This window comes from Pristis pectinata, chromosome 22 (assembly GCF_009764475.1).
Source record: "Pristis pectinata isolate sPriPec2 chromosome 22, sPriPec2.1.pri, whole genome shotgun sequence".
NCBI classification, from domain to species: Eukaryota; Metazoa; Chordata; class Chondrichthyes; order Rhinopristiformes; family Pristidae; genus Pristis; species Pristis pectinata.
This window is the reverse complement of record NC_067426.1, coordinates 7,278,745-7,305,572: the sequence shown is the minus strand read 5'-3', so window position 1 is coordinate 7,305,572 and position 26,828 is coordinate 7,278,745. Positions and strand designations below refer to the sequence as shown.

General features: G+C 39.3%; 1 protein-coding gene across 1 annotated transcript in view; it reads left to right on the top strand.

Moving 5' to 3' along the window:
* dnajc8 (DnaJ (Hsp40) homolog, subfamily C, member 8) overlaps positions 1–26,828 on the top strand; it is a 33,191-nt gene that overhangs the window by 2,700 nt on the left and 3,663 nt on the right. The window contains exons 2-8 of the mRNA XM_052036672.1: positions 2,264–2,365; positions 6,432–6,488; positions 9,833–9,899; positions 10,676–10,770; positions 16,003–16,074; positions 20,621–20,712; positions 21,680–21,755. Of these exons, the coding sequence (XP_051892632.1) occupies positions 2,264–2,365; positions 6,432–6,488; positions 9,833–9,899; positions 10,676–10,770; positions 16,003–16,074; positions 20,621–20,712; positions 21,680–21,755 (561 nt within the window). The remainder of the gene's footprint in view (positions 1–2,263; positions 2,366–6,431; positions 6,489–9,832; positions 9,900–10,675; positions 10,771–16,002; positions 16,075–20,620; positions 20,713–21,679; positions 21,756–26,828) is intronic.

The following is a 26,828-nucleotide window of genomic DNA, read 5'->3' as shown; positions in this document are numbered from 1 at the left end:
TGTAACAGAACTGGCAGATCAGAGGATAGGTCAGCTTGCATCTATTTTCATAACGTCAAGACAGTTGTAATTTAAAAATAGCAGCATTTCACTTGTATGTGTAAAATTGCCCAGCTGTCTTAGGATACACTCTCAAAGTGATCATTTTGTTACCACATTTAGAGTTATTATAGAAGCAAACCCAACCTGCAGGTTAAATAGGATCCAGCGAATGGACAACAGATTTTTTTGTATATACCTCTGTAAGAAGTACAGGAGATGGGTTTTGCAATCTGTTAAATGAGTTTTAATTTGCACGGAATTAAGCATTGAAAAATGCACAATTAATTTTGAGCTTGCATTTGATAACCTTTGGCACCCCTGTGGTATTTTAGATATTTTGTTGTTAAATCACCCAACTACTGTCAGAATCTTTCCTCAGCTAGTTTTTAACCACCTTGCTGTTTTTTATATTCATTCACATGCTGTGGTTCCAGCAGTTTGGCATTTATTGTCTCTCCCTATTGCTCTCTGAATGAAGTGCTTTGCTGGGTCATTTTGGAGGCAGTTAGGGTTGACCATGTCTTGTACTTCTGGGGTCACATAGGATGGCAGAGTTCTTTCCTTGAGGGACATGAGTGAACCAGAGGGTTCTTTTAAAAATAAAAATATCAAGTAGATCTATAGCTACCATATTTATTGAATTTGCATTCTGCAGTTGCTATGGTGAGATTTGGTCAAGTTTCTGGATTGATTTGGTGATTAACCACAGTGCTACCATACCTTTGGTGTGTGTTAGAATACTGGCTATAAGAGCAGTTAGTCTGCAGCTGTTCATAATTCCAGTTTATAATGCACATATGATTTGTGACTTCTTGTCATGGTTGGTATTAGTCAAGTGATTTCAGGATTAAATAATTGATATTTGAACCTCAGTAGTTGATTGTTTCCTTGCTATCTTTACAGAAGCTAACCTGTCTTCTTCCAACTCTTCTAATGCAGAGTGCTTAATGCAATTTTAGTCAGATACTTCAACACATGGTGTCTAGTGCTTTCTTTGCTCTGTATTTTAAACTTGTCTTGGAATTTAGCCCTATCAGTGGGTCCCAGAGCAGATCCACTACAATCTGTTAACACTACTTTTGTTTATTGTTATGGAAGATTGGGTAGAGAGTGTGTGCATGTTACAGTTGATGCAAGTACAGCATGGAATATACACACTGATGTGTTGGATGTTATGCTTGTTTGTTTCTAGAAGTTTTTATTAAAATGGTTTTGGGAAAAGAACTTAAGACATTTTCCTTCAAATTCAAGAAGGATTTTACTTTTTACCAATTCACCATGAAAGAAAAAATTTGCTATTTCTAGATGATAGAATCTGATTTTCTGACAATGGTCTACACTGATTTTGTGACTGGATATTTGTTTGGAAACTGTGTCTACCCTGTATGTATACATGTACAGATGACCCCATGTTATTGGTGGGGGGGGGGGGTGTGGGAAATGGTCCGTATCGTAACTTTCTGTAATGCAAAGCTGTGTCATCTGCATGCATCAAGAAATAAGAGTTTGACAAAAAATACATTTTGTGTTTATTTATTTACTTTTTCACATAAATTCTGTAAGAGCAAATTTTATTCCATATCTCAAATTTCTGGGTCGTGATTTATGAATTTTGTAAGGGTGAATTTTCCTTACCCGAATGGCTGTAACGTGGGGGGGGGTCACCTGTAATTGGAAGCTTCCAAATAATAACTAGCTTTTTGATTAATGAGGAAGAAAACATTGCTAATTTAAAAAAAACATTGGCACTTGGTATCTTGAATCTCAGAAGCTTGGTCCAACAATGAATGAAATTATTTTCTTGTTTGAATGTTGTTCTGTTACAATGAAATGTTGTTGCTTTAGTGCTGGGATATGCTGTTCAATCATTACACTTCATTTTCTTTCCTGGTATGAAGAACATTTTCTACCTTTCCAATTGTTCTTATACTTTTGTTTACCTGGTAAAATTAAATGCTTCTACACAACATCACAAATGTTTTCATCAAATTGTATTTTGTTAACATCATTTCAATTTATTTAGTATGTTTTGCTAAATACATACTAAATCAACTGAAATGATGTTAACAAAATACAATTTGCTTGTATGTATTGCTGCTTTCAAAATGGCCTAGGTTGCTTCTTTGCTCAATTAGTAATTTGTTTTATGTTGTATCCATAAAATGTTTATAAATAATTTACTGAAACATCAGTAGTAAATACAGGGTTTATGTTCTTACAGGTTAAGCAAATTGAAAAGAGAGACTCTGTTCTAACACCAAAACAACAAATTGAAAGACTTACAAGACCTGGATCCACGTACATCAACCTAAACCCATTTGAAGTAAGTTCATCTTCAATTTTTGCAGATATTCTTCTGACATTTGATACAGCATCATGCAAAAGTTTGGGCACCCCTGGTCAAAATTTCTGTTACTGTGAATAGTTAAGTGAGTAGAAGATGAACTGATCTCCTAAAGTCTTAAATTTAAAGATGAAACATTCTTTTCAACATTTTAAGCAAGATTAGTGTATTTTTAAAAACATTTTATTTACAACGTGGTAACAGGCCCTCCCGGCCCAAAGATTCCACGCCGCCCATTTTAAACCCAAACTAACCTACCCGTACGTCTTTGCAATGTGGGAGGAAACTGGGCACCCGGAGGAAACCCACACAGACACGGGAGAACATACAAACTCCTTACAGACAGCGATGGGAATCGAATCCCGATCGCTGGTGCTGTAATAGCGTCGCGCTAACTGCTATGCTACCGTGCCGCAATTTTAGAGTGAAAAAAGGAAAGGAGCACCATGCAAAAGTTTGGGCACCCCAAGAGATTTGAGCTCTCAGATAACTTTTGTCAAGGTCTCAGACCTTCATTAGCTTGTTAGGGCTATGGCTTGTTCACAGTCATCGTTATGAAAGGCCAGGTGATGCAAATTTCAAAGCTTTATAAATACCCTGACTCCTCAAACCTTGTCCCAACAATCAGCAGCCATTGGCTTCTCTAAGCAGCTACCTAGCACTCTGAAAATTAAAATAAATGATGCCCACAAAGTAGGAGAAGGCTATAAGAAGAATGCAAAGTGTTTTCAGGTAGCCGTTTCCTCAGTTTGTAATGTACTTAAGAAATGGCAGTTAACAGGAACGGTGGAGGTCAAGTTGAGGTCTGGAAGACCAAGAAAACTTTCCGAGAGAACTGCTTGTAGGATTGCTAGAAAGGCAAATCAAAACCCCCATTTGACTGCAAAAGACCTTCAAGAAGATTTAGCAGACTCTAGAGTGGTGGTGTGCTGTTCTACTGTGCAGTGACACCTTCACAAATGTGACCTTCATAGAAGAGTCATCAGAAGAAAACCTTTCCTGCATCCTCACCACAAAATTCAGCATCAGAAGTTTGCAAAGGAACATCTAAACAAGCCTGATGCATTTTGGAAACAAGTCCTGTGGACTAATGAAGTTAAAATAGAACTTTTTGGCTGCAATGAGCAAAGGTATGTTTGGAGAAAAAAGGCTGCAGAATTTCATGAAAAGAACACCTCTCCAACTGTTAAGCATGGGGGTGGATCGATCATGCTTTGGGCTTGTGTTGCAGCCAGTGGCACGGGGAACATTTCACTGGTAGAGGGAAGAATGAATTCAATTAAATACCAGCAAATTCTGGAAGCAAACACAACACCGTCTGTAAAAAAAAAAGCTGAAGGTGAAAAGAGGATGGCTTCTACGACAGGATAACGATCCTAAACACACCTCAAAATCCACAATGGACTACCTCAAGTGACACAAGCTGAAGGTTTTGCCATGGCCCTAACAGTCCCCTGACTTAAACATCATCGAAAATCTATGAATAGACCATAAAAGAGCAGTGCGTGCAAGACGGCCCAAGAATCTCACAGAACTAGAAGACTTTTGCAAGGAAGAATGGGCGAAAATCCCCCAAACAAGAATTGAAAGACTCTTAGCTGGCTACAGAAAGTGTTTACAAGCTGTGATACTTGCCAAAGGGGGTGTTACTAAGTACTGACCATGCAGGGTGCCCAAACTTTTGCTTCGGGCCCTTTTCCTTTTTTGTTATGTTGAAACTGTAAAAGATGCAAGATTACTCTATTATTTCCTTAAAATATTAAAGAAATTTGTCATCTTTAACGTTATGTCTTTTGGAAATCAGGTCATCTTTTACTTGCTTAGCTATTCACAGTAACAGAAATTTTGACCAGGGGTGCCCAAACTTTTGCATGCCACTATATATCCCTGAGCCCTGGCATCCTATCTGACTACATTAATAAAGGACAGCTCTTCCTTGTCCTTCTCATGCTGCCAGCAATCAAACACATTGACATGGTCCTCTGTTCCTTTAGTTCTATGCTCATGAGCCAAGATTACTTTCCCTCTTGGGCTCTGGCTCATGCTGAGCCATGTTCTTCACAAGCTCCCACTGAATAACACTTAGGTGAGCTGACTCTTCCCCCTACCCCCCCCACTTCCCCCTCTATTTGCAATCATCTGTTTGTCCTGGCCTCAACCCACCTGAAGTAAAGACTCCAGTTTGAGTTTCCATCAAATTCAGACTCGGTTATTCCAAAGTTTTCCAAAACCGCTTCCATCTGTAGCAAAACTTGGAACGAATTAAAATTTACTATGTAATTTCTGACATGCATTCACCCACTACACTTGGTGTCATCTGATCTTTGTTGACTTGTGAAACGAGTAGGACATGCGACTCCTGAACCTGCTCTGTTGTTAAATGTGATCATATCTTATCCTTCAACTCTACTCACCATATCTCTTGAATACTGTAATGTCGACAAACTTATTGATCTTTGTCTTGAATATCCACATCCTCTGGGACCCATAAATGCTGACCCATGATCTAGACTTTTCAGTTGAGAAACATGTTCTAGCATCTACTCCATCAAGTCCTTGAAGATTTTTTGACCTGTCAGCAATCTTCTTTCATTCTTCCAAATCCCAAAGACTTCTTAGTCTTCACAGAACAGCCTTCAAATCAGTTTGATGAAAAGTTGTACACCCACACCAAGTCAACTGTATTGTTCGTTAGATGTGGGAATGAAAATGCTGCACAGTAATGAATGGATTCATCAGTGCCCTCTGTAACTACAACAAAATTTATTCGCTCTTATACTCCAACCATTGGTAATAAAGGCTAACTCTCCGTTTTGTCCTTCTAATTGCTTGCTGTACATATAAGTGTCTTTCACTAATTGGGAAAATACTCTGCGTTTCCTTCCTATCAAAGTGAATAACCTAAAATTTCCCCATATTATGACCATTTCTTACTTCCTTGCCCTGTTATTTTAATTGGTTGATATTTTTTGTAGTCCCCTTGTATTCCTTCAGCTTCTATTTCCACCTTTTGTTTTACCAACAGCAAACTTAGTAAATTACACCTGGTTCACTCATCTAAACCTTTGACAATGACTGTACGTAGCTGAAATCTAAGTGCTGATCCTTGTGACGTTCCACTGATTAAGCTGCTTCCATCTTGAAATGGATCTGTTTGCGTTTACCCTTTCCTGGTTGCTAATCAAGCCTCAGTCTAGACAAATATGTATAGTATGTACAATCTACAGGATGCACTGCAGCAACTCACCAAAACTCCTTAGACAGCACCTTCCAAGCCTACAACCTCTACTAGCTAGAAGGACAAGACAGCAAAAAAAATGGGAACACCACCACCCGAAAGTTGCCCTCTAAGTCACACATTGTCCTGACTTGGGAATATATCGCTGTTCCTTACTGTCGCTGGGTCAAACTTCTAGAACTCTCTCCTTAACGGCATTGTGGGTGTACCCACACCTCAAAGACTGCAGCAGTTCAAGAAGGCAGCTCACCACCACCTTAAGGGATGGCTCAGTCTGCAAAGCCCACATCCCTTGAATGAATAAAAAAAACACAGTAAATTGTATAATGGCACACTTAAACTCTTCCGTGAATTGGAACAATGGGGAGCACTTCAGTTGGAACTTGTTTTCTTTTTGTGTAAAATAGATTTAAGAATGAAAACCTGGTACTGTTTTATTCATACAGCTAAAACGTGAGTATCATATCAGCAATTTTTGTCTAGGTCAACACCTGTGAGTAACCTGATTTTTAATTTACAAAAAAAATTACAGCAATAAATTACAACTAATTGCTAATTTTATTGGTGTACTCAATTTGGATTCTAAATACTTTTAATATTGAATATTTTGGAGAATGTGCCCATTAATGCTATTATGGAAAATGTGAAATATTCTCTAAGTTAGGTGTAAATATTAATAGTTTGGGATTGCTACAGTGGCTACCATCCCACTCAGTCACCCAGCTCTTCTCCACCAGTTTCTTAATGGTGTTTAAGTAAGATGCTAATGCAGTGTAGAATTTAATTAAGCTGTGTTTTGTCCCACAGGTATTGCAGATAGACCCTGAAGCAACAGATGAAGAGCTAAAAAAGAGGTTCAGACAGGTAGAAACATCTCTGTTTGCCATGCTACAGGCTAAGATAGCAACTGATCTTAGGTACAGTCGACTCCATTTAAGTGAGTGAACAAAAACTGAAAATTCCAAAATATTTTCTTATTTATATCCATAATGTTTTATTAACTAAATTTTGTTTTGGTTGAAAATTCTTGTTAAGTGAATACTTCTTCTGATGAAATGCTATGCATTTTACCTTGGTTAGAGTCCAGGTTATGTAGTATTAGGTTTAACATGTTGCATGATGTCTATTTCAACAAGCATACTAAACCAGGTTACAGCAATTTAATGGAAATTATATTTAAAGCTTCGCCCTGCACCACCACCTACTTCTGTGGCCCAGTTGGCAAAGGCAGACCCACAGTAATGCAGGCTGCCTCCCTAGCAGGGGCAGCAGCTGGGGTTTCAGCACTCCTTCCACAAAGTGCACGTGTGGGGCCATCAAATGAAGTCAAGATTAGGCCCGATGATGATGACCCTCTGTGGGTAGAACAGCCTGCTGACGTCAAGGCTTGCAGATGAAGACTAGTTATATGGGTAAGGTACTCGAGGACTGCCGGTGCCTCTGGAACCAGCATGAGTCAACACCTTCAGGAGAAAATTGGTCAGACAAGAATTTAGGAAGCGGTGAAAATATACAGAAATTATGTGACTGTGAGAGATCAGTACTATTGTTTCACTTATGGGGAAACCAGTTATTCACTTAACAGGAATTGACATTACTAATGCTAATTATTGCTCTTAGTTGTAAGAAACAGTACTACTTTGAAATTTTCTATAATTTTGTTAAATTAAAAACTAATTTAATCATGTTAAAGCAGTTGGCAATGCTTATTACTTTAATTCACTGGGGCCATATCATGCACGAGACATAGCATTTCCTTTACCAGCCTATGAAAATCTACACCTTTTTTTCCCAAATTTTCTCCCCTCCTCAAGGTGCTGACTCATGCTGGGGTATGGTTCTCTGTACTATGTTTCCGGTTTCACACCCAAGTGGCCATTCTTCAGCTGTGAGCCTAGACAGTGAGTATCGTCAGGCTACCCTCACCCAGCATCCATATGTGTATGTTTTGATCACTGGATAGTGATCAGTAGCAAGAACTCTGGCTGATTTTTCTTTCTCTTAAACTTTCTGAATTTGAACATGCTTGTGATCTCTCATTGAGCCATACTAAAATTTTAGTTAATTTGGTACAAACCATGCATTCAATGTGAGATCTTCTGGTCTTGTTCAATACTCTACCAAGCAGGATCAGTTCGAGGGTTAATAATTTACCTGGTGTCATTTTTGACCTTTATTGTAGGTTAGTATTTAAGTGCAATGCTTTACGCTCTGTCAGTGCACATTGTATTGTGCACAGTGCAGATACCTTTGCAATTGTTGCATATTTAGGAACAGGTGTAAAATATTTTGGCCCTTGAGCTAACTCCGCCATTGAATGAGATCATCGGTTGACTTGTGACCTAACCCCATATATCCATTTTTCTCCAGCTCTCCAATATCTCTTAACAATTCATTACTTTTAATGTTATTAAGTGGATTTAAAATTATGAATTTGGTTTGTGTCAATTTGTAACAGTTTTCTACCATCTCTGTATAGAAGTGTTTCCTGACTTTATTTCTGAAAGTCCTGGCTCTAAATGTTATTCCAATGACCATTTGCAAAAAAAAAAGTCACTCCATTTAGCTTTCCCCTTAATTTCTTGAAAAGTTCAATCAAATCTATCTTTAATCGTGTAAATTCAGGAAAATACAATCAGAGTTTGTGTAATTCTATAATTTAATTCTTGGAAGTAATTTTGGTAAATCTATGCTGCACTCCCTGCAAGGTCGATGTATCTTTAGAGTCATAGAATCATAGAGTGATACAGCATGGAAGCAGGCCCTTTGGCCCAACTCATCCATGCTGACATGGTGCCTTCCACAGCTTTTCTCATTTGCCTGCATTTGGCCCATGTCCCTCTATACCTTTCCTATACATGAACCTGTCCAAATGTCTTTTAATTGCTGTAATTGTACCCACCTCTACCGCTTCCTCTGGCAGCTTGTTCCATATACCCATCACCCCTTGTGTGAAGAACTTGTCTCTCGGATTCCCTTTAAATCTTTCCCCTCTCACCTAAAACCTAAGCCCTCTAGCTTTAGACTCCTTTACCCTTGGGGAAAAAAAGACTGACCATCATCTTATCTATGCTGCTCGTGATTTTATAAATCTCTATAAGGTCATGCCTCAGCCTCCTTTGCTCCAGGACAAGTGTTCCCAGGCTATCCATCCTCTCCTTATAACTCAAGCCCTCCAATCCCAGTAACATCCTCATGAATCTTTTCTGCATCTTTTCCAACTTGAAGACATAGGGCCGTGGAGAAATTGCAGGTTGAGTATGGTGTACAATTTTGGTGTCCGTACCTGATAATTCTCCTTTCTTAAAGTTGTCCTTGCCATTAGAAACAGTGGAGCAAAGACTCGCAACGGTGTATGTGGACTCTCCTCCCAGCTCAAGCCCTCCATCCCAGCAACATCCTTGTGAATCTTTTCTGCACCCTCTCTAGCTTAATCGCATCCTTCCTATTGTATGGCGACCAGAAGTGCATACAATATTCCAGGTGTAATCTCCATTATCTTGTACAGCTGTAACATGACCTCTCCAATCTTGTACTCAGTGCCCTGTCTGATGAGGGCAAGCATGCCATATGCTTTCTTCACCACTTTGTCTACCTGTGTCTCCTTTCCCAAGTTGTGGTACCCAGACTGCTAGTAGTACTCTGGAAGTGGTCTAATGAGGACCTTAAATGATGATATTTAACATTGCCTTTGTACAAGTATTGTTTTTACCCTCGTCAATTGGGAGTTGTTACTTTTGAATGCCACTTGTCCTCATGGCCTACAGGGTCCTTATTTCCTACAACTAGTTCTGCCATGTTTCTGAGCAGACCTGAACCAAGGTTTGTTTGGCAGTCTTAATTCAGTCTATGTGGGAAGTAGTTTGGAATCCTCAGTTTTATAATAGTTGAAGTGTGGGAGGAAAAACGATTTTGTTTTCATCTTGGGGAGAGAAAGCAGTAAGCAAGGGTTTTAATATTTTAAACTTTGGCCAATGAAAATTAGGAACAATGAAAATTTGCATTAGGAATTGGAAAATAGAAAGATTTGAAAGGTGAAGAGTAGAAAGGAGAAAAATGTGAATATTTAAAAAGATTAATGTATTTCTTGAATTGAAATGTGTATTCTGTCCCATGTGAAAGTTGCTGTGCTGGTGAATATTTTTTATATAAAGTTTCAGTATCTTTAATTATGTGCGTATCGTGAGTAATGTTCTTCATTATTCCAGCTTTCAATCTTGGTCCACCCAGACAAAAATCAAGATGATCCTGAACGAGCACAGAAGGCTTTTGAAGGTAAGGGAACACATCCTTGATAGGAAGAAGACTGACAGCAATAGTACAGTTTTCTGTGGATTTTTCTTGCATATATTTGAGGAACTACACACTCACACGACAAACACCATTAAAATGACCTTAGGTGTAGGATTCTTCATGGTTTGAAATTCAATTGGGTTAAAATATTTTGGTTAATTTCAGGGTTCCAGTGCTTAGCATTCGGACTATCCAACAACCCTTCATGCAAGAATACACACATCGATGTTAGGAGAAAGTTGCAGTGGACTTGGATATGATACCCTGGAGTTGAATGGCCAGAAATATTCTGTGTTGATGTATGTTCTAGTGATGTTGATTTGAGAGATACATGATTGCTCAAGGCTTAGAAGATAAACTCTTCTGTTCTAGTTATGACACACAATTGGCCTTATTGCCTTCGAGCTAGAAGTTGGAAAAATAAGCTGGGTGCCTGAAGATTGCTGGATGATGAATTTTGCTCGAAAGTATGTGGGTGGGTACATGTTTGTAGATGGAGAACAATTACTTGAAGCGGTTTGAGATCTACTCAGCACATCTGGAGCACAACACAGAATATTGTTCTCATTGAGATCAGCTCATTTGATATGATTATACATCAAACCTGGGAGCTCTTCTGCACAGTTCTTTATCATGTTGGTTTTGCCTTTTCTCAAGCAGAGCCAGGAGTATTTTTTGTTTAGGACTCAAGCTGCAGGTCATAAACTTGACTTGTATTCTGAAATTAAATACTGACATTTTGTTTTGCTATTCCATAGCTGTTGACAAAGCTCATAAGATGCTAATGGAACCAGAACAGAAGAAACGTGCTATTGATGTGATACAGGCAGCAAGGGAAACAATAGAACACAATGTAAGCTATGATGTACTCTCTTGGCTTAAACCTGAATGATAAATGTGATTGGTGCTTTTCTTGATGACACAGATTCCTCTGATTGAAAATGTATCTGATGATAGAAGGATTTGATCTTTATGCACTCTTTACCGTTGTGCTCCCCCGCCTCCCCCACTGTTTTTGTTTATTTCCACCCCCACCACCACATATTCCATTTCAAGTCTCCCATTTTCTTTATGGCATTGTCATGCTGACATAAACCAGGGGTGAAAGTAATTTAAATTTCTTTCCTGTACAGTCACATGGTCAACATTGGCAATTTAATGCATTAGTACTGATTGCATTAGTCACTTTTCTTTATTGGTACAGCACACCAGCCCCTGATGATTTATTTTCATCTCACATGAACATATTTAACTCTACTCAGTAAACATTCAATATGCTTACAGTTGTTAGAACGGTGAAGCCTACTTTGTCAGTTGTTAATAACCGGAAAGCTTGGTCAGCTGAAACTATGCATATATGTCTTTCTTGATTAAACAGCAAAAAAATATATACTGGAATGAATGCAGTAATTATCATTTTGGAAATTGATTATTTTGAGCAAGGCTTTGATTTGTGCACTATTTGGTGTAGTAATTTATTCTTGCCATTTGACAGTGCCACAAGAAACTGCTACACACGATAGTTATGTTGTCTGATCTTATTCTTCCAGTTCGGTAAAATAGTTTTTGATTTGATGGTTAGTTTTTCCACATTGTCAGTAAGTATGAACTAATTATGGAGCATTTAGAAAAAGTGAAATGAAAGAGCAGCTATTAGAGCAAATTAAGTTTTAGATTATGACATAGATTCAGAAAGCAAAGTTTCTAAAACGCAGAGTGGAAAATATAAAAGGAACAGAAAAATCAAGTTATTGCTCCATACCAGCATGTTTCCCTATTCAGAGAGATTATCTTTGTCTTAATTAGCAGTGATTAGATAATTATAATAAATGTTAATTAAAAATGGAATATAGATGGTGCTTTATCAAATATTTGAGGGCAATGTGACAAAATTACCGTTTATTGCATGCAGTTATTTAATTTCAAAACGTGTCTTAATCATAGGAATGCAATTTACTTAATTGCTGTGCAATTTATTTCAATTTCTCTGCTTTACTCTTGACCGTTTCAAGTTGAACGCTGAGTCTGCGCCCTTCCCTATTATAGGCAGGGATGAGAATGTTTCCCAGGTTGAGTATGGAATCATACAATGATGATATTTCTGATGGAAACCCTAGATGTATTTCACAATGTAAATGCTAAGCTCTGAAATGGTAGTCTAGCACCTTTGGACAAACATCCAAGCCCCATAGTTTGGGGGAAAAAACCTGGATGTTGTGGCTTGTAATTTAGTACCTTTTAAGCTCAATTTGTCTTTAAGATGAAGGCAGAAATATTCACTCATTTGAGCATTATCTTGAATATTTAGCACGGAACCAAATCATTTGGCACAAGCAGACCACATTGGCATAATATAGGTAAAGTTGACAACTGTTAAATATGTAAGCAGACGCCAGGGATTCACAACTTGGCAGACCTAATGAGTTGATTTCTCCCTGAAAATGTTAGTCAGTTGGAATATCCTGTTCAGAATGTTGAAATCTTCTTGGCCCACACTTTTGTTTGATCTCCTGTATTTTATTACTGATACTTTTTTCTGCATTTGAGGATTCATTTGTCAAAGACAAATTCAATGCAGTTCTTGTAGATTTTAATTGCATCTTGTACGTGGGAGGCGCGTGTTAACTTCCAGGGGAATATACTTTTTTTAAAAATCTCTTATTCCAGCTTCTGGAAGTGGCAGAGCATTACCTTCATCTACAGCTGCTCTGTGCTATTACTCTGCCAGTTGGTGGGATAGAGAGTTGTTACTAAAACGTTGCATTCTCAGTGACCTAAAATTACACGCAGACTTGCCACCTACATTTAACTTGTGTAGTGTGGCAAGATACTATGTGCAAGAATGTGGATGTTTTCAGAAGGATAACTTTGATAACTAGAATTGTATAATTTTATATAAAGTACTGGTAGTAAAACATCCAGTGATGATAATGGTGGAAGCTCTCAGGTAATGACTCGCGAGTGCTCCGAGGGAACTGTGACTTGCAGTATTAGAGCATGTAGTCTTTTTTTTCATCTCTCAATAAATTAAGCTTAATGTTGTCATCGGGATAAACTGTTCTCCAAAGCCACAAGTTTTTCCTATACAAGATCAGAATCATGACACTATTTTGATATGTTGTCCTTTACAAAATGCATCAAAGGTCCGAAATAGTATTGATCTGTCTTCTATATCGTTAAATCTTGCCCTTTAAATTCTGTACCATACTCTGTTCTGGATCTTGAGTCTCCCCTTTAATTTAGCAGTTTGTCCAGAGTCCAGAAATACCAATGATGCTGCAATCAAAAATGTGCAAATACAATCTGTTACAGTTCAGTTGGGTTCCTTTTTCGGCTTGGTGGGAGTGGTTGTAGAGAGGGATGAGGTCAAATCCAAATCATCTAGGTTGGAATTCAATGATTTTTGCCAGAACAGTACTGGAGGAGCTTCTTGCACAATTATCAGGTAATTCAAATAACAAAAAAAATCAGATCAGCAGTAGATCATCAGGATGAATGTGCTAACTATAAAAGCCATGAAGCATTAACGTATAACTGTCACATTTAGCTATTTCAACTTGGAGCTCTTCCATAAATGTATTTTTTTAAAGTTATTTGAATGTCAAGTTCATGCCAGATATTTGCTCTTCCACTGTTTAATCTCATTAAAACTTTAACTGGAGCTGACTTTTATGATATAAGATTTCAGTAGTTTCTGTTTCATGAATATAATTTATCACCATCTCTGCATTTTAATAGATTTTGTGACTCAGTCCTTTTATAATCTGTAAAGTATCAAGCTTTACTAGGGGTCAAGCTCGCACACCATTCTCTAACCAAAGGATTAAAACAACAGATAAGAGAAAGGATCATGTTAGGATAAGGAGAAATCACTTGTTTTTGCTGCAAGTGACCACGTGGTTATGGGGCGAGTGTGGGATTGGTTATTACGGTGATGGTTCCCCCAGCTGTAAAACAACATGCTGTTAGCTGTATTCTGGATTGCCCAAAGAATACTAGGCATAAGAGCAAAATAGTTAGGAGGATTAGGCCATAAATTATGTTGAGCCTGAGCAGCCATACAATGAGAAACTGGATCAGTCATGATCTGAAGTTCACTTTTCCACCTGATCTCCATGTTCCATAATTCCTTGCGTGTCCAAAAACCTGATCACAGTTTTGAATATACTCAGCAGCTGAGTATCTGCAGCTCTCAGAGATGGAAATTTAGAAAATTTACAACCTTTCTAGTCACAAAATGTCTCCTCAACTTGGTCCTAAAATGGCTGACTTCTTGTCCTGAGATTTCACAGCTACTCGATTCTCCTGCCAGATGAACCGTCTTTGAATCTACCTTGCCAATCCCTCTCAGAATTATTTAGCTGTTCAACAAAGAGACGGTAGTCATAAAACTGGGGGAAAAAAGGTAAATGTTTATTGGTGAGGTCAGAGATCAAGGGAAAATAGTTGTATATCTCAACCAGGACTTTTACTATTTCTGGGCCTTTCAGTATTAAATTTTCAGTCCCCAATTCCCTATTTTGCCACTAGATAGCGCTCATGCACTCACAAAATGAAAATGGCACCATTAACTAATCCTTCAGTTTCATTCCTTTTCTTTGGGCTATCCACAGTTCCAGAGGATCAGTTTATGGCCTTCTAAATTGTTGGTCTTGATCCAAATCCAGTTTTATTTCTGCTCATGAATTAGGATATGCATTAAAACTTTTGGCAAAAGAAAATTGGAAGTTAGGTACAGTCAGTGCATCTGCAGAATTTTCCTTTACTCGCAGCAGGTGACTATGTTATCTGTTTTCTCACATAATTACCATAGGGTACATCTTTTCACAGTTCTCAATACTTCTTCATGGTTAAAGTTTTGCAAGTCATGGTTCCTATTGTAGAGTAACCTACTTTTACCACCTCTGATAGCGATACCCATCCAGTGATCCAATTTGGAGCTGAAATTCAAATCCCCCACTTCTGCTGCATTTGAATGTCAGAGCCTGAAGGAACTTGGAGCTAGTCACCTTCTGCTCGCTGGTCCAGTCTCCCGCCAAAGCGTCTTGTCACCTCAGTATGTACTTTAAACTTTGTCATGTTTTTAAGTTTTGCACCCATTTTTACCAGGTCTGTTCCTGCTACTTGAAATTTGTTTAATAATTATTTATAATTTAACCAAAGACACTGTAATAAACATTACCCAGCAGTGAAAGGATGTGCCTTTTACTATGCACTTTTCACTTCCATACAGTGGTTACATATCAACCCCATTGTATATTGCTTATCAACAAACTTAGCTTGATGAAATGTCACTGGGATTTTATTGTCCCCTGCTTATCTCTCTGCTTAACTGTCTTGTGAAGGTGAAGTGGTTTCAGTTGTGACAAATGTATGCTACTTTGTTAAGGTGATCATTTTTAATTCCTCACAACTCCTTTGCCAGGATCAACTTCTGCAATTGACTTCTCTCCTACCACTTTTTCCTTACTGCTAGCGGTTTGGTTTCACTATCTGCCAGTGTGGGACTTAAGAATCACGTGTCCTCATAAAATCTGACCATATCCCCTTGTGTTCTGCCCTTGCCATCTAGTCCAGTTCACTCCCTCCATTTCTCTGCAGCCTCTCTTGTTTTTCTGAGCCCTTTAACTAAGCAGAGCACTGAAGCCAAACTTAATGCTTATTTGTTTGCCCTCTCACTGTATGAGGACCTCGAGCAGTAGTGGTATTAATTGATGATGGAGATGTTTGCTGCTCCATTAGGGTGAGTGTTACAGTTGACAGATCTTACAGAGGTCTTCAATAGATAGTAACCTTTAAAATGAATTTTGCCGTGTTTCCCTCTCACCTGGAGCCATTGAAATAATTGCTAGCACTCCTGTTGCTACCTTGGTCCAATGTTGTCAACTTGCCATAGACCAAGTTCCTGATTAGGTTGTTCCTGATGTTTCAGTGTGGTGTTGTCTGTATGACTGCTATGATACAGCACAGAGGCTCTTGGGGAATGTAAAATACATACATAACACATTTCCACCAGCAGTGTAATCCAGAAATTGTTTTTTCAGAAGTGAATCCTTCAGAATGTGATTTTTGTTTTAAATTTTAGATGAAAGAGAAAAGGAAGGCATTAAAGAAAGATGGCAAGCAACCTTTTCTGGAAGAGGATGATCCTGAAGTGGTAAAAGATATCAATTCTGTTGGATGATAGCATTTTCAGGATTGAGTCTTGTACATTATGTATCTTGCATTTAAACTCGGGTTTTGGGTGGTGATGGAGTGAATACTTTTAGCTCTGATTGTGCTTAAAGAGTAAAATTAGGTACTTAAAAAGATTGAACACTTGGCAGCTATATTGCAGAGGCTGCACTATAATGGTCTTCTTGAGAGCTAGCCAAAGTAAGCAGTGCATTGTAATGGCTGCTTATTTCTAACCAATTATCTTCGGGCAGGACAGTTTTCTATAACCCCATATGTGAAAGTGTTTTTTTTTATTAGTTTGTTAGATGCTTTTTTTGGTGAAACAAATTTAGAGCTTTATTAAATTAAAATATGACTCCATCAAAAACTTCGTAGTAAAATGTTATGAAGACCCACAGACAAAATTTTGAAAATCCTTTCTTTGAACCATAATGTTAATGCATTTTATATAAAAATTGTTTTATCTTTTAATTTGTTTTAAGAATGAGGGAGTTTAATTCAAGAACAGAAATGCAAATTACTTTCTTATCCAAGAAAAAACATTTACTCTAAAACCTCTCATAATACCTTGAATAACAATTGAGGAATGTAAAAGGGCAGGTTTTTAAGGAATACTGGGGGGTGGGGTGGGAAGAAATGACCCTATTTTTGTTTGAACACAGGTGATGGGTAATATGTTTACAATTGTGGATGATTGGGATAGAAGAGAGTGAAATCTGTTTCCAAATATTGAAGAGTCTAGGATAAAGTTACATCAACATAATCTTGTAAGGGATTTAGAACAGAAAGCATGTGAAATTTTGCACAGAGTTGTGAGGAATTGACTTGGTTGAGGGTTGAGATGGAAACTATGGCACATTTGAGAATAGATTAAGATGGATGCAAGGAAAAATGAGACAGGGTGGTTGAATGAGCACTATTTCTCTTTTTTAAACTTAAGAGACCGATAGTGCTAAATGCTCTGCTTTGTGATTTCTATGATGTGGTGATTAACAGTGGAGTGTGGCAATATTTTAAACTGGAAAGTGTGTATTGCACACTTGTCAAAATCTATGGCTTTATACTGTGTGAACATTTAGAATCTGTTTCTTTTTCTTATTAATGTTTGGTTGGTAAAAGAATATTTGGCATTGGTTCATGGAAGATGTCTGATTTTCTTCTATTTAAACTGAACACCAAATCATGTTCACACATGGAACACAATATTGGAAAGAACATTGATAAACCTATTTAAAAAAAAATCAACAAATTAATTTTGTTTCTTTTTGCCATACATGCATTTCTGCTTAAAAGTGATTATTTTCTTTAGATGCAACAAACAATCTGCTGGAGGAACTCTGCTGGTCATGCAGCATTTGTGGGGGGAAAGGAACTGCCAATGTTTCGGGTCAAAACCTTGAGTCAGGACTGAGTGAGGACGGGAGTTAGCCAGTATAAAGAGGAGATGGGGAAATGGGCCAGCAGGCAAACAGAGGAGGGGTGAAGGCAGATGGGTAGATGGAATCAGGAGGGGAAGCGGGGGAGTTAAGAGAAAGAGGCGGGCAAAAAAGAAGGCTGATGGTGCCTGGTGGGAGGAGGGTGAAGGTGGAGACAGCTAGGAGGGTGATAAGCAGCAACACAAAGGCTACCACTGCTGGAATCTGATGTGAGGAAGGTAATAATGGGAACCATTTAGGGTAGAGGTTAAAGGGTAGATGGAACCAGATGGGGAAAGGGGGATTTGGTGGGTGAAATGTATGGATAGAATATGGATGGAACCAGGAGAGGGAGGGGGATGACAATGGGTGGTGGGGGTTGGGGTGGGGTATGGGAAAGGAACAGAAAAGGAGGACCAGAGGTGGATCAGAGGGAAAGAGAAGAGGACACAGGGTAAAGGTTACCTGAAATTGGAAAATTCAGTGTTCATACCACAGTGTTGTAGACTACCCAGTCGGAATATGAGGTGTTGCTGTTCTAATTTGCATTGGGCCTCACCTTGGCAGTGGAGAAGGCCAAGGACAGACAGCTCAGTATGGGAATGGGAGTGTAAATGGCTTGAGCTCGGGATGGCCGATGTGGGCGGAGTGAAGCCACTCCGGCAGATTGTTTGTTGCTCTGGATTCCAGTATCTGCAGTCTCTTGTGTCTCTATTTTCTTTTGATATAGGTCTTCCCCATGACAAGGAGAGGAGTTTTCAAGATTGTGTTTTATTATTCTACTTTCACCCCTTGTTTCCTGTTCTCTCAGTTGGGGAAGTGAGATTTGCAAACATCAGTTGTTTGTGTAAATCCATTGCCTGGAAACAAAGACATTGACATAGGGCAACTTCCTTCCACTCTAGGATTGGGAAACACCCATCCCTTAGACCACCCAGATTTACTGTGGAAAGTGGATTTATGGACATCTTGTGGTGCTATAGATTAAAGCAGTGTGCCATCAAAGATATCGGTGTGAAACAATGGAATTTGGGTTATTAATAGTTTCAGAATTTGTTACCCCATCAAAATGGTAATTCTAAAAGTAAATGGGCAATCATAAAATGTTTATGTGGTGTTGCAGTTTTTAGGGTAATTACACTGGACTCCAGGTTTAAAGTAGCAGTATCTTTTTTATTTCTGCATTTGGCTTGGTACAGCATTTATTGTTTCCTGCTGGAGTATGTATTTAAAATATTCGTTTATTTTCAACCTGCCTTGTATTTTCTAAAAACAAAATTCTATAGGTATTGCACATGCAAATGAAAACATACAATGTTAGAAATACTTGTGTCAGGCTGCATCTCTGGAGAGAGAAATGGGTGAGTTTTTAAGTTAGGGTTAGCAACGTAGCAAGCTTCATATTGCAGAAAGCTGGAAAGAACAGAAGGAAGGGTCTGTGATTGTGTGGAAAGCAGGAGAGAATGAAAGACACGAGGTGGTTGAAAGGTGGTAAAGGCAAGTGAATAAAATAGGATATGTATGAGAGAGGACAAGATGAACAAAATGTGACATTACCTGAAGAAGGGAGGGAAAGAAAGCTGAATGCTGGAAATGTGTGATACCAAACTGGAGTGGCTGACTATCTGAAATTGTTGAATTCAGTGTTGAGTCTCAAAGTCTATAATGTGCTTCACCAAAGACTGGGGTTAGAGTGGGAGTAGGATTGACACTACTTTGCAGAACACCTCCCTTCAGTCTGTAAGGGTGACCATTTGGATCTGCCAGCATTCGTGGATTGAAATTAAATTCTGGATTTTTGTAGATGTACTGTGGATATACTGGAGTTGGGAACCTACTGACAGATTCAGAGTGGGCTTACCGTTTGGCTGATTGTTGAATTGCATGTGATATCCAGTCATGGTGCCTAGTCTTGCCGGCATTCCACAACCTTGGAAATGGCCACCTAGATCCTGTACCAGGTCAATGTGGCATGATGAACACAGATTCCGAGGCAATGGGAAAATTATTACATTTTAAAAATTATTTTGTATTACTTTAATGTTTTTAAGTTTCACTTTTTTTTAGCTAAGTTTATTTGCATCTCTTAGAACATAGATTCCTGAAAGTGGCGACGTAATTAGGGTGGTGAGGAAGGCATATGCATGTATGCTTTCATTGGCCGAAGCGTTGAGGAGAAGAGTTAGGACTTCATATTACAGTTGTATAAAATGATGGTTAGGCTGCACTTGGAAGTTCCTTGTGCAGTTCTGGTCGCCACACTACAGGAAAGAGGCGATTAAGCTAGAGAGGGCACCGAAAAGATTCACAAGGATGTTGCCTAGGTTGAGTTATAAGGAGGGATTGGATCGGCTGGGTCTGTTTTCCCAGGAGCAAAGGAGGCTGAGAAATGACATGAAGAGGTATATAAAATTATGAGAGGTGTACACAGGGTAGATAGCCCGAATGTTTCCCTTGGTAGGGGTGTCAAAAACTAGAGGGCACAGGTTTAAGGTGAGGGGAAGGAGGTTTAAAGGGGATCTGAAGGGTAAATATTTCACACACAGAGTAGTTGGTATCTGGAATGACCTGCCAAAGGAGGTGGTTGAGGCGGGAACAGTAACAATGTTTAAGAACATGAATATGCAGGGAATGGAGGGATAGGGATCATGTGTAGGAAGAAGGGATTGGTTTAATTTGGCATCATGCTTGGCACAGACATTGTGGGCCGAAGGGCCCGTTCCTGTGATGTATGTTCTATGTTCTTTAGGCAGACACAAGGCAGGGATTACTACTTGTTAATCTATGAGCTTTATGCCAGATTTGAGGACTTGGTCTTTAAACTTTCTTTTTCTTAGATGGTCTGTGGCTATGTTTGTGAACTGGAGATGCTGTTTTTTCATCATTGAGCTGTGAGATTAACCAGTATTTTAATATAACTTTGCAAGGAACAAGTATTTTGGATTATTTTTTGTTGCTGATTGAATTTGTCGTATATAAGCAGATGGAATTCACAACGGTCACAGTTGGTCATTATTGCAAAATACGCTTGACGATAGCTTGGTTAATTTGGTGTTGCCGGTTTTGTCTGGAGCTGCTGGAATTCAATTGTTTTTCTTTCAATCTTACCAGTTCAAGCAGTCGGTGCACAAACAAACAATGAAGTTGTTTGCTGAGCTGGAAATTAAAAGGAAGGAGCGTGAAGCCAAAGACATGCATGAGAGGTATAGAATTGCTTTGAAACTTATCGTCCTAAATATTCTATTTCAGTTAAGCTGAAAATGCTTATCATAACTAGAAAATAGATTGCACATGCTGAGAAACTTGCAGTTGACTTTCAATTCAAAATTAATTAATTGAAACTATCTATATTTCATTGTTTTGCAACACCTCTACCATTCTGTGCTTACTGACTTGTAGAGGCATCTGGTCCTGCAACATCCCAATTTAAAAATTTTCATTCCCTTTTCAAATGTCTCAACTTGTAACCTCTTCCAGCCATAGGACCTTCTAAGTTCTCTGCTCTATTTCAGTTTGGCCGTCTTGCCCACCCATGTACTTCATCAGTTCATCATTCCAAGTACTGCCAAGGCTCCTAAGTCTTAAAATTTCTCCGCCACCCCTTGTTAAGATGCACCTTGGAGCCTGACTAAAGAGTTGGATCTTAAGTCATAGCATGTGTGGTTGGTTATCAACTTCATTCTTGTGAAGTGCTCTGCTGTATTAATGACATTAGAATAGATACAAGCTGTTGAAAATCTACACTTTATTTTTCTGAACATTTCTTAATGCATATTTATTTTGTATTTTTTTTAATCTTCAAATTGCCAGTCATATACCCTTGGAAAATTTAAAAAAATAAAGGAAGTCTTTCTAAGGGCAATTGTTACTCCCCTATTCATTCCCACTACCATGTCAAATTTTTACCTTTCATTTCCTAGGGTTAATGAGTAACACTGGAATGAAATTGCATGGGTTTTGGCTGCTGTCTCTTCTCATTTATGAAATACAATTGTGTGCGTTTGTAATCTATTTGACCATTGTGTAGGGATGAAGAGAAGTTGTGGAGATGATCATAATCATATGTGTGTGTGTGTGTGATGACTGAAATCCATTTGATACTATCAGAGGTTAACAGTTGAACAATATTATGAATGAATTTTCTAATAATGCGTGAGTTTCTGAATCCAGGAAACGGCAAAGAGAAGAAGAAATTGAGCAGGAAGAGAAAGCCAAACGAGATAAAGAGTGGCAAAAAAATTTTGAGGTTTGTGAGACTCTAATTTACCAATTCCCTGTGTTTATCTCTTGAAAGATTTATGCAGCAATAAGTAATAGCTATGATCTATGCCCTTATTGAAAACGGCTTTTTCTTTTGAAAAGGCAATTTATTTTATTAACTAACTCAACGTCAAGCTGAGTAATGTAAAAAAAAGTGAGGTCAATTTAATAGTATCTCTTGAAATGGTCTTAAAATTGATCTATTTCGGACAGAAAATTATATGCTAAATTACAAAGAATTAGACTATAATTAAAATGCTCAATGGGTTGCAAGTTCCAAACTTCTGTGCAAATTTCCTTCCATATGAATTTTAAAAAGTTTCATTTGCATTGTGAGCAAATGTAATACTCTCACATATTTTATTGGGCTGAATTTTGCAGCAAAAAATTAGGCTCCCTTAATTATGTATGTGGAAGTAAGATGATGACTTCTGGGGACTGTAAAGCTGAGTGAAATATGGCAATACAGAAGTTGCTCTGCTTCTCCAAAAACTTTCCGAAAAAAGTAACATAGCTAAGTGATTTGCTATTTCTCAATCTTCCTCACCACAATACTCCACCCCTCCTCAGACAAGCTGTGTGTTAGCATTGAGCTAATTGAGAGGATAAATGGCAAACTGCTTGACAAATGTTGTCTCCATGCTAGAACCTTGGTTGTTAAGCTGGAGTTTGCAGGCGATACTTGCATCGTGCATGATTGCAGACAAGCGGCATGCCATCATTGACATGTTCATTGAAGCACGAGAGAAGGGGTTTGCACTATAGCAAAAGAGAGGCCTTGTACAAACCTGCTGCTATTGCACCACACTGCCCTGTGATGAGACCCTGGAAAATATGCACCACTTGCCATATCTCAGGGGGGCCCCCTCTAAACATATTGATGGAATCCTTCATCGTCTTCAGATTCCAAAAGTAACCTTTGGGTGTTTGAGGATGAGTGTTTAAAAGTCAAGACTCAAAGCTCATGGCAAGTGATCCTTGTGCTCTATATACCCCTGTGGCATAGATGACCTACAGCAGCCACCTCAAAGCACTGGAGAGGTACCTTCAATGCTGTCTTCTCAGTCCAACATTCCCAGCTTTCAGGCCTTAGTTACACTCAGCCAGATACATCATTCATGTACTCGATACCAGAATCGAAAAATGACCTTCCTACTCTGAGACTTCCAGCAAGAGATTGCCAGATGGGGAGGGTTTAAACTAGGTTGGCAGGGGGATGGGAACCAGAGTGTTAGGTCAGATGATGGTGCGGTTGGAGTAAAGGTAGATGCAATGTGCAGAGAGACTGTGAGGAAGGACGGGCAGTGAGTGGGGCATAAATCCAGTCAGTTGGATGGGTTGAAATGTTTACTGTAATGTGAGAACAAGGGTGATGAACTTGGAGCATGGATTAGTACATGGAATTATGATGGCGTTGCCATTACAGAGACTTGGCTGTCGCAAAGACAGATTTGGCTGATTGATGTTCGGTGGGGTTTTGATGTTTCAAAAGGGATAGGGAAGGAATTAAAAGAGGGTGGGGGGAGTGGCATAGCTAATCAGGGGTAGTATCACAGCTGCAGAAAGGGAGGACGTCGTGGAGGGATCTTCTACTGATTCAGTGTGGCTGGAAGTCATAAACAGCAGGGGAGCAATCATTCTATGGGGAGTATTCTGTAGGCCCCTCAATAACAACCGGGACACTGAGGAGCAGATAAGTAGGCAGATTTTGGAAAGGTGCAAAAATAACAGGGTTGTTGTCATGGGAGACTTCAACTTCCCTAATATTGATTGGCACCTCCTTAGTGCAAAAGTTTTAGGTAGGGCAGAATTTGCGAGGTGTGTCCAGAAAGGATTCCTGACACAGTATGTGGACAGGCTGACTAGAGGGGAGGCCATACTGGATCTAGTACTAGGCAATGAACCTGGTCAGGTGACAGACCTCTTGGTGGGTGAGCATTTCGGAGATGGTGACCACAACTCCCTGACCTATCGCATAGCCATGGACAGGGATAGGAGCAGACGATATGGGAAAGTTTTTAATTGGGGGAGGGCTAATTACAACAGTATTAGGCAGGATCTTGGGAGCGTAAATTGGGAACAGATGTTCTCAGGGAAATGCACAGAAGAAATGTGGAGGCTGTTTCGGGAACACTTGCATGGGGTTCTGGATAGGTTTGTCCCACTGAGACAGGGATCATGGTTGACAAGAGAGGTGAAATATTTAGTCAAGAAGAAGGAAGCATACTTCAGCTTTAGGAAGCAAAAATCAGACAGGGCTCTTGAGAATTATAAGGTAGCCAGGAAGGAGCTTAAGAAGGGACTTAGGAAAGCTAGAAGGGAACATGAGAAGCCCTGGTGAGTAGGATTAGGGAAAACCCCAAGGTGTTCGACACATATGTGAAGAACAGGAGGAAGACTAGAGTGAGGATAGGACTGCTCAGGGATAGAAAGGGAAATGTGCCTGGAGGCAAAGGAGGTAGGAGAGGTCCTTAATGAATACTTTGCTTCATTGTTCACCAGGGAGAGGGACTTTGATGAATGTGAAGTCAGTGTAGAACAGGCTAATGTGCTGGAGCATGTTGAGGTTAAGAAAGTGGTAGTGTTGGAGATTCTGAAAAACATTAGGATAGATAAGTCCCCGGGACTGGACAGGATATACCCCAGGAAGGAAGAGATTGCTGAGGTGTTGACGATGATCTTTGTGTCCTCCCTGGCCGCAGGAGTGGTACCAGAGGACTGGAGGATGGCTAATGTTGGGGGTTCTGGAGGCTGATACAATAGGAACATTTAAAAGGCTCTTAGACAGGCACATGGATGTAAGAAAATGGAGGGTTATGGGCTGTGTTGGAGGGAAGGGTTAGATTGATCGTGGGGTAGGTTGATATAGGTCGGCACAATGTCGTGGGCTGAGGGGCCTATACTGAGCTGTACTGTTATATGTTCAGATGGATAGAGGAAGTTCAAAGATATTCACATAGCTGCCTTTTAAAAGATATTACATTCCCACCAACTCATGGGAATCGCTGGGCTCTGATTGCACAAAATGGAGGAGCATTCGGGTTTGCACTGAGCACTATAATCTGCTGGGGAGCACACAAAAGCCCAGCGAAAGGAGTGCACCACCATCCAAGTGACCTGTATGTCCCAACAAGAACTTCCTGCCCGACCTTTGGCAGAGTTTGCAGGTCCTGCCTTGGTGTCATCGGCCACATCAGAAACTGGAATGGAAGCAATTCATCCATCACTCTGAGGGACTGACTAAGGAGATTTATTCAAATTGATCGAATGGCATGACAATGCTGTACCAACTCACCAAAAATTTGGGACTGGTCCATTCCATTCTCCAAGTCCATAAAAATGCAGTAAATCTGTTGCCAAACACTCTGTGGGCAGCAAAGGTGATTATCCTTTATCTAGAGATGAAGGTTAAGCATATTTGAAAGCTGAAGAAATTAATGTTTTTTTTTGTTTCTCTCATCTCCACCTAAACCTGATTTTCCTTTCCCTCTCTTTATTTTGTTTTCAGTAACTGAATTGATATTGAATTCAATATTCCAACTTGTACATCCTGATTGAGGTTCTGTTGCTCAGAATCAGGTTTATTATCACTGACATACGTCATGAAATTTGTTGTTTTGCGGCAGTAGTACAGTGCAAGACATAAAAATCACTAAATTACAAAAATAGTGTAAAAGAGGAATAACTCATTAATGATTCTGCATTCTGATTGGTTAAGGAGATACTGTGATAAGACTATTGAACGGTTCCCTTATACAATGAGATGACCCATGACCTCATGATCTACCTTGTTGTGACCTTGCACCTTATTGCACTGTACTTTCTCTGTAGCTGTGACACTTTACTCTGTACTGTTAGTGTTTTTACCTGTACTACATCAATGCACTCTGTACTAACTAAGTGTAACTGCACTGTGTAATGAATTGACCTGTACGATCGGTATGCAAGACAAGTTTTTCACTGTACCTCGGTACAAGTGACAATAATAAACCAATCCCAATCCCAATTCATGCCCTTTTCTCCGACAACTTGAGCAAAAGCCCATTGTGTCCTTTGGGCAAGTGTAATCAGCAAAGTCTGACCTGATTGGTTGTCTAATTTACTATTAAATTGCATCTTGTTCACAATAATATTAAAAACATAAATCACAGTGTGACCTGAAAACCCTGAAATTTTCACAGCAGCTATGTAATTGAGTTTTAGAAAATATACAGTTTCCAAAGTACACTTTCTACATTGCAGCCTGTGCCTGCTTCTGGCTGATTACTTTGCACTTGTATTACACCCATGTATAATAGTCATAAAAGTAACTCAAAGAATAAGTTGGATGACATGGCAGAATGAGCGTGAGAGGAAAAGGAGAGGCGTTAGGTATCAATGCATTGGTCAGCACGCACAAGCTGATGCTGACTCCTGAGCTGTGATCAGCTTGGAATCTCCTGAAAAGCAAATGACGTTTAATTATGTGCAAGGTGAGCCTGCATCTTCTGGTGCTTTCCCAACGTTGCTCCTTTCCAGTCTTGCACAGGTTCTGATCATTAGGTGCTCCTTTTGAAGAATCATTTACAGGATATCTTGATTCATGGTCCCTGTATTGTAGTAACTTTAAATTAATTTTTTTTTAAATTAAATTTTATTTACAGCGTGGTAACTTTTTATTTACAGCGTGGTAACAGGCCCTTCTGGCCCAACCAGTCCACACGGCCCATTTTAAACCCATATTAACCTACCCGTACGTCTTTTTTAGAATGTGGGAGGAAACCGGAGCACCCGGAGGAAACCCACGCAGACACGGGAGAACGTACAGACTCCTTACAGACAGCAACGGGAATCGAACCCCGATCGCTGGCGCTGTAATAGCGTCGTGCTAACCACTATGCTACCGTGCCTCGAGTCTTGCTCAGACCAGCATTTCCTATTAGTCGGAATTGTGTGATTAGTATCTTTATGGTCTTGAGTAAATTTACACATCAGTGAAACTTGGAAGGTTTTGTGTCTCAGTAGAAAAAATAAACTGAAGCCGAAGGAACTCAGCTGGTCGAGCAGTATCTCGGGGGGA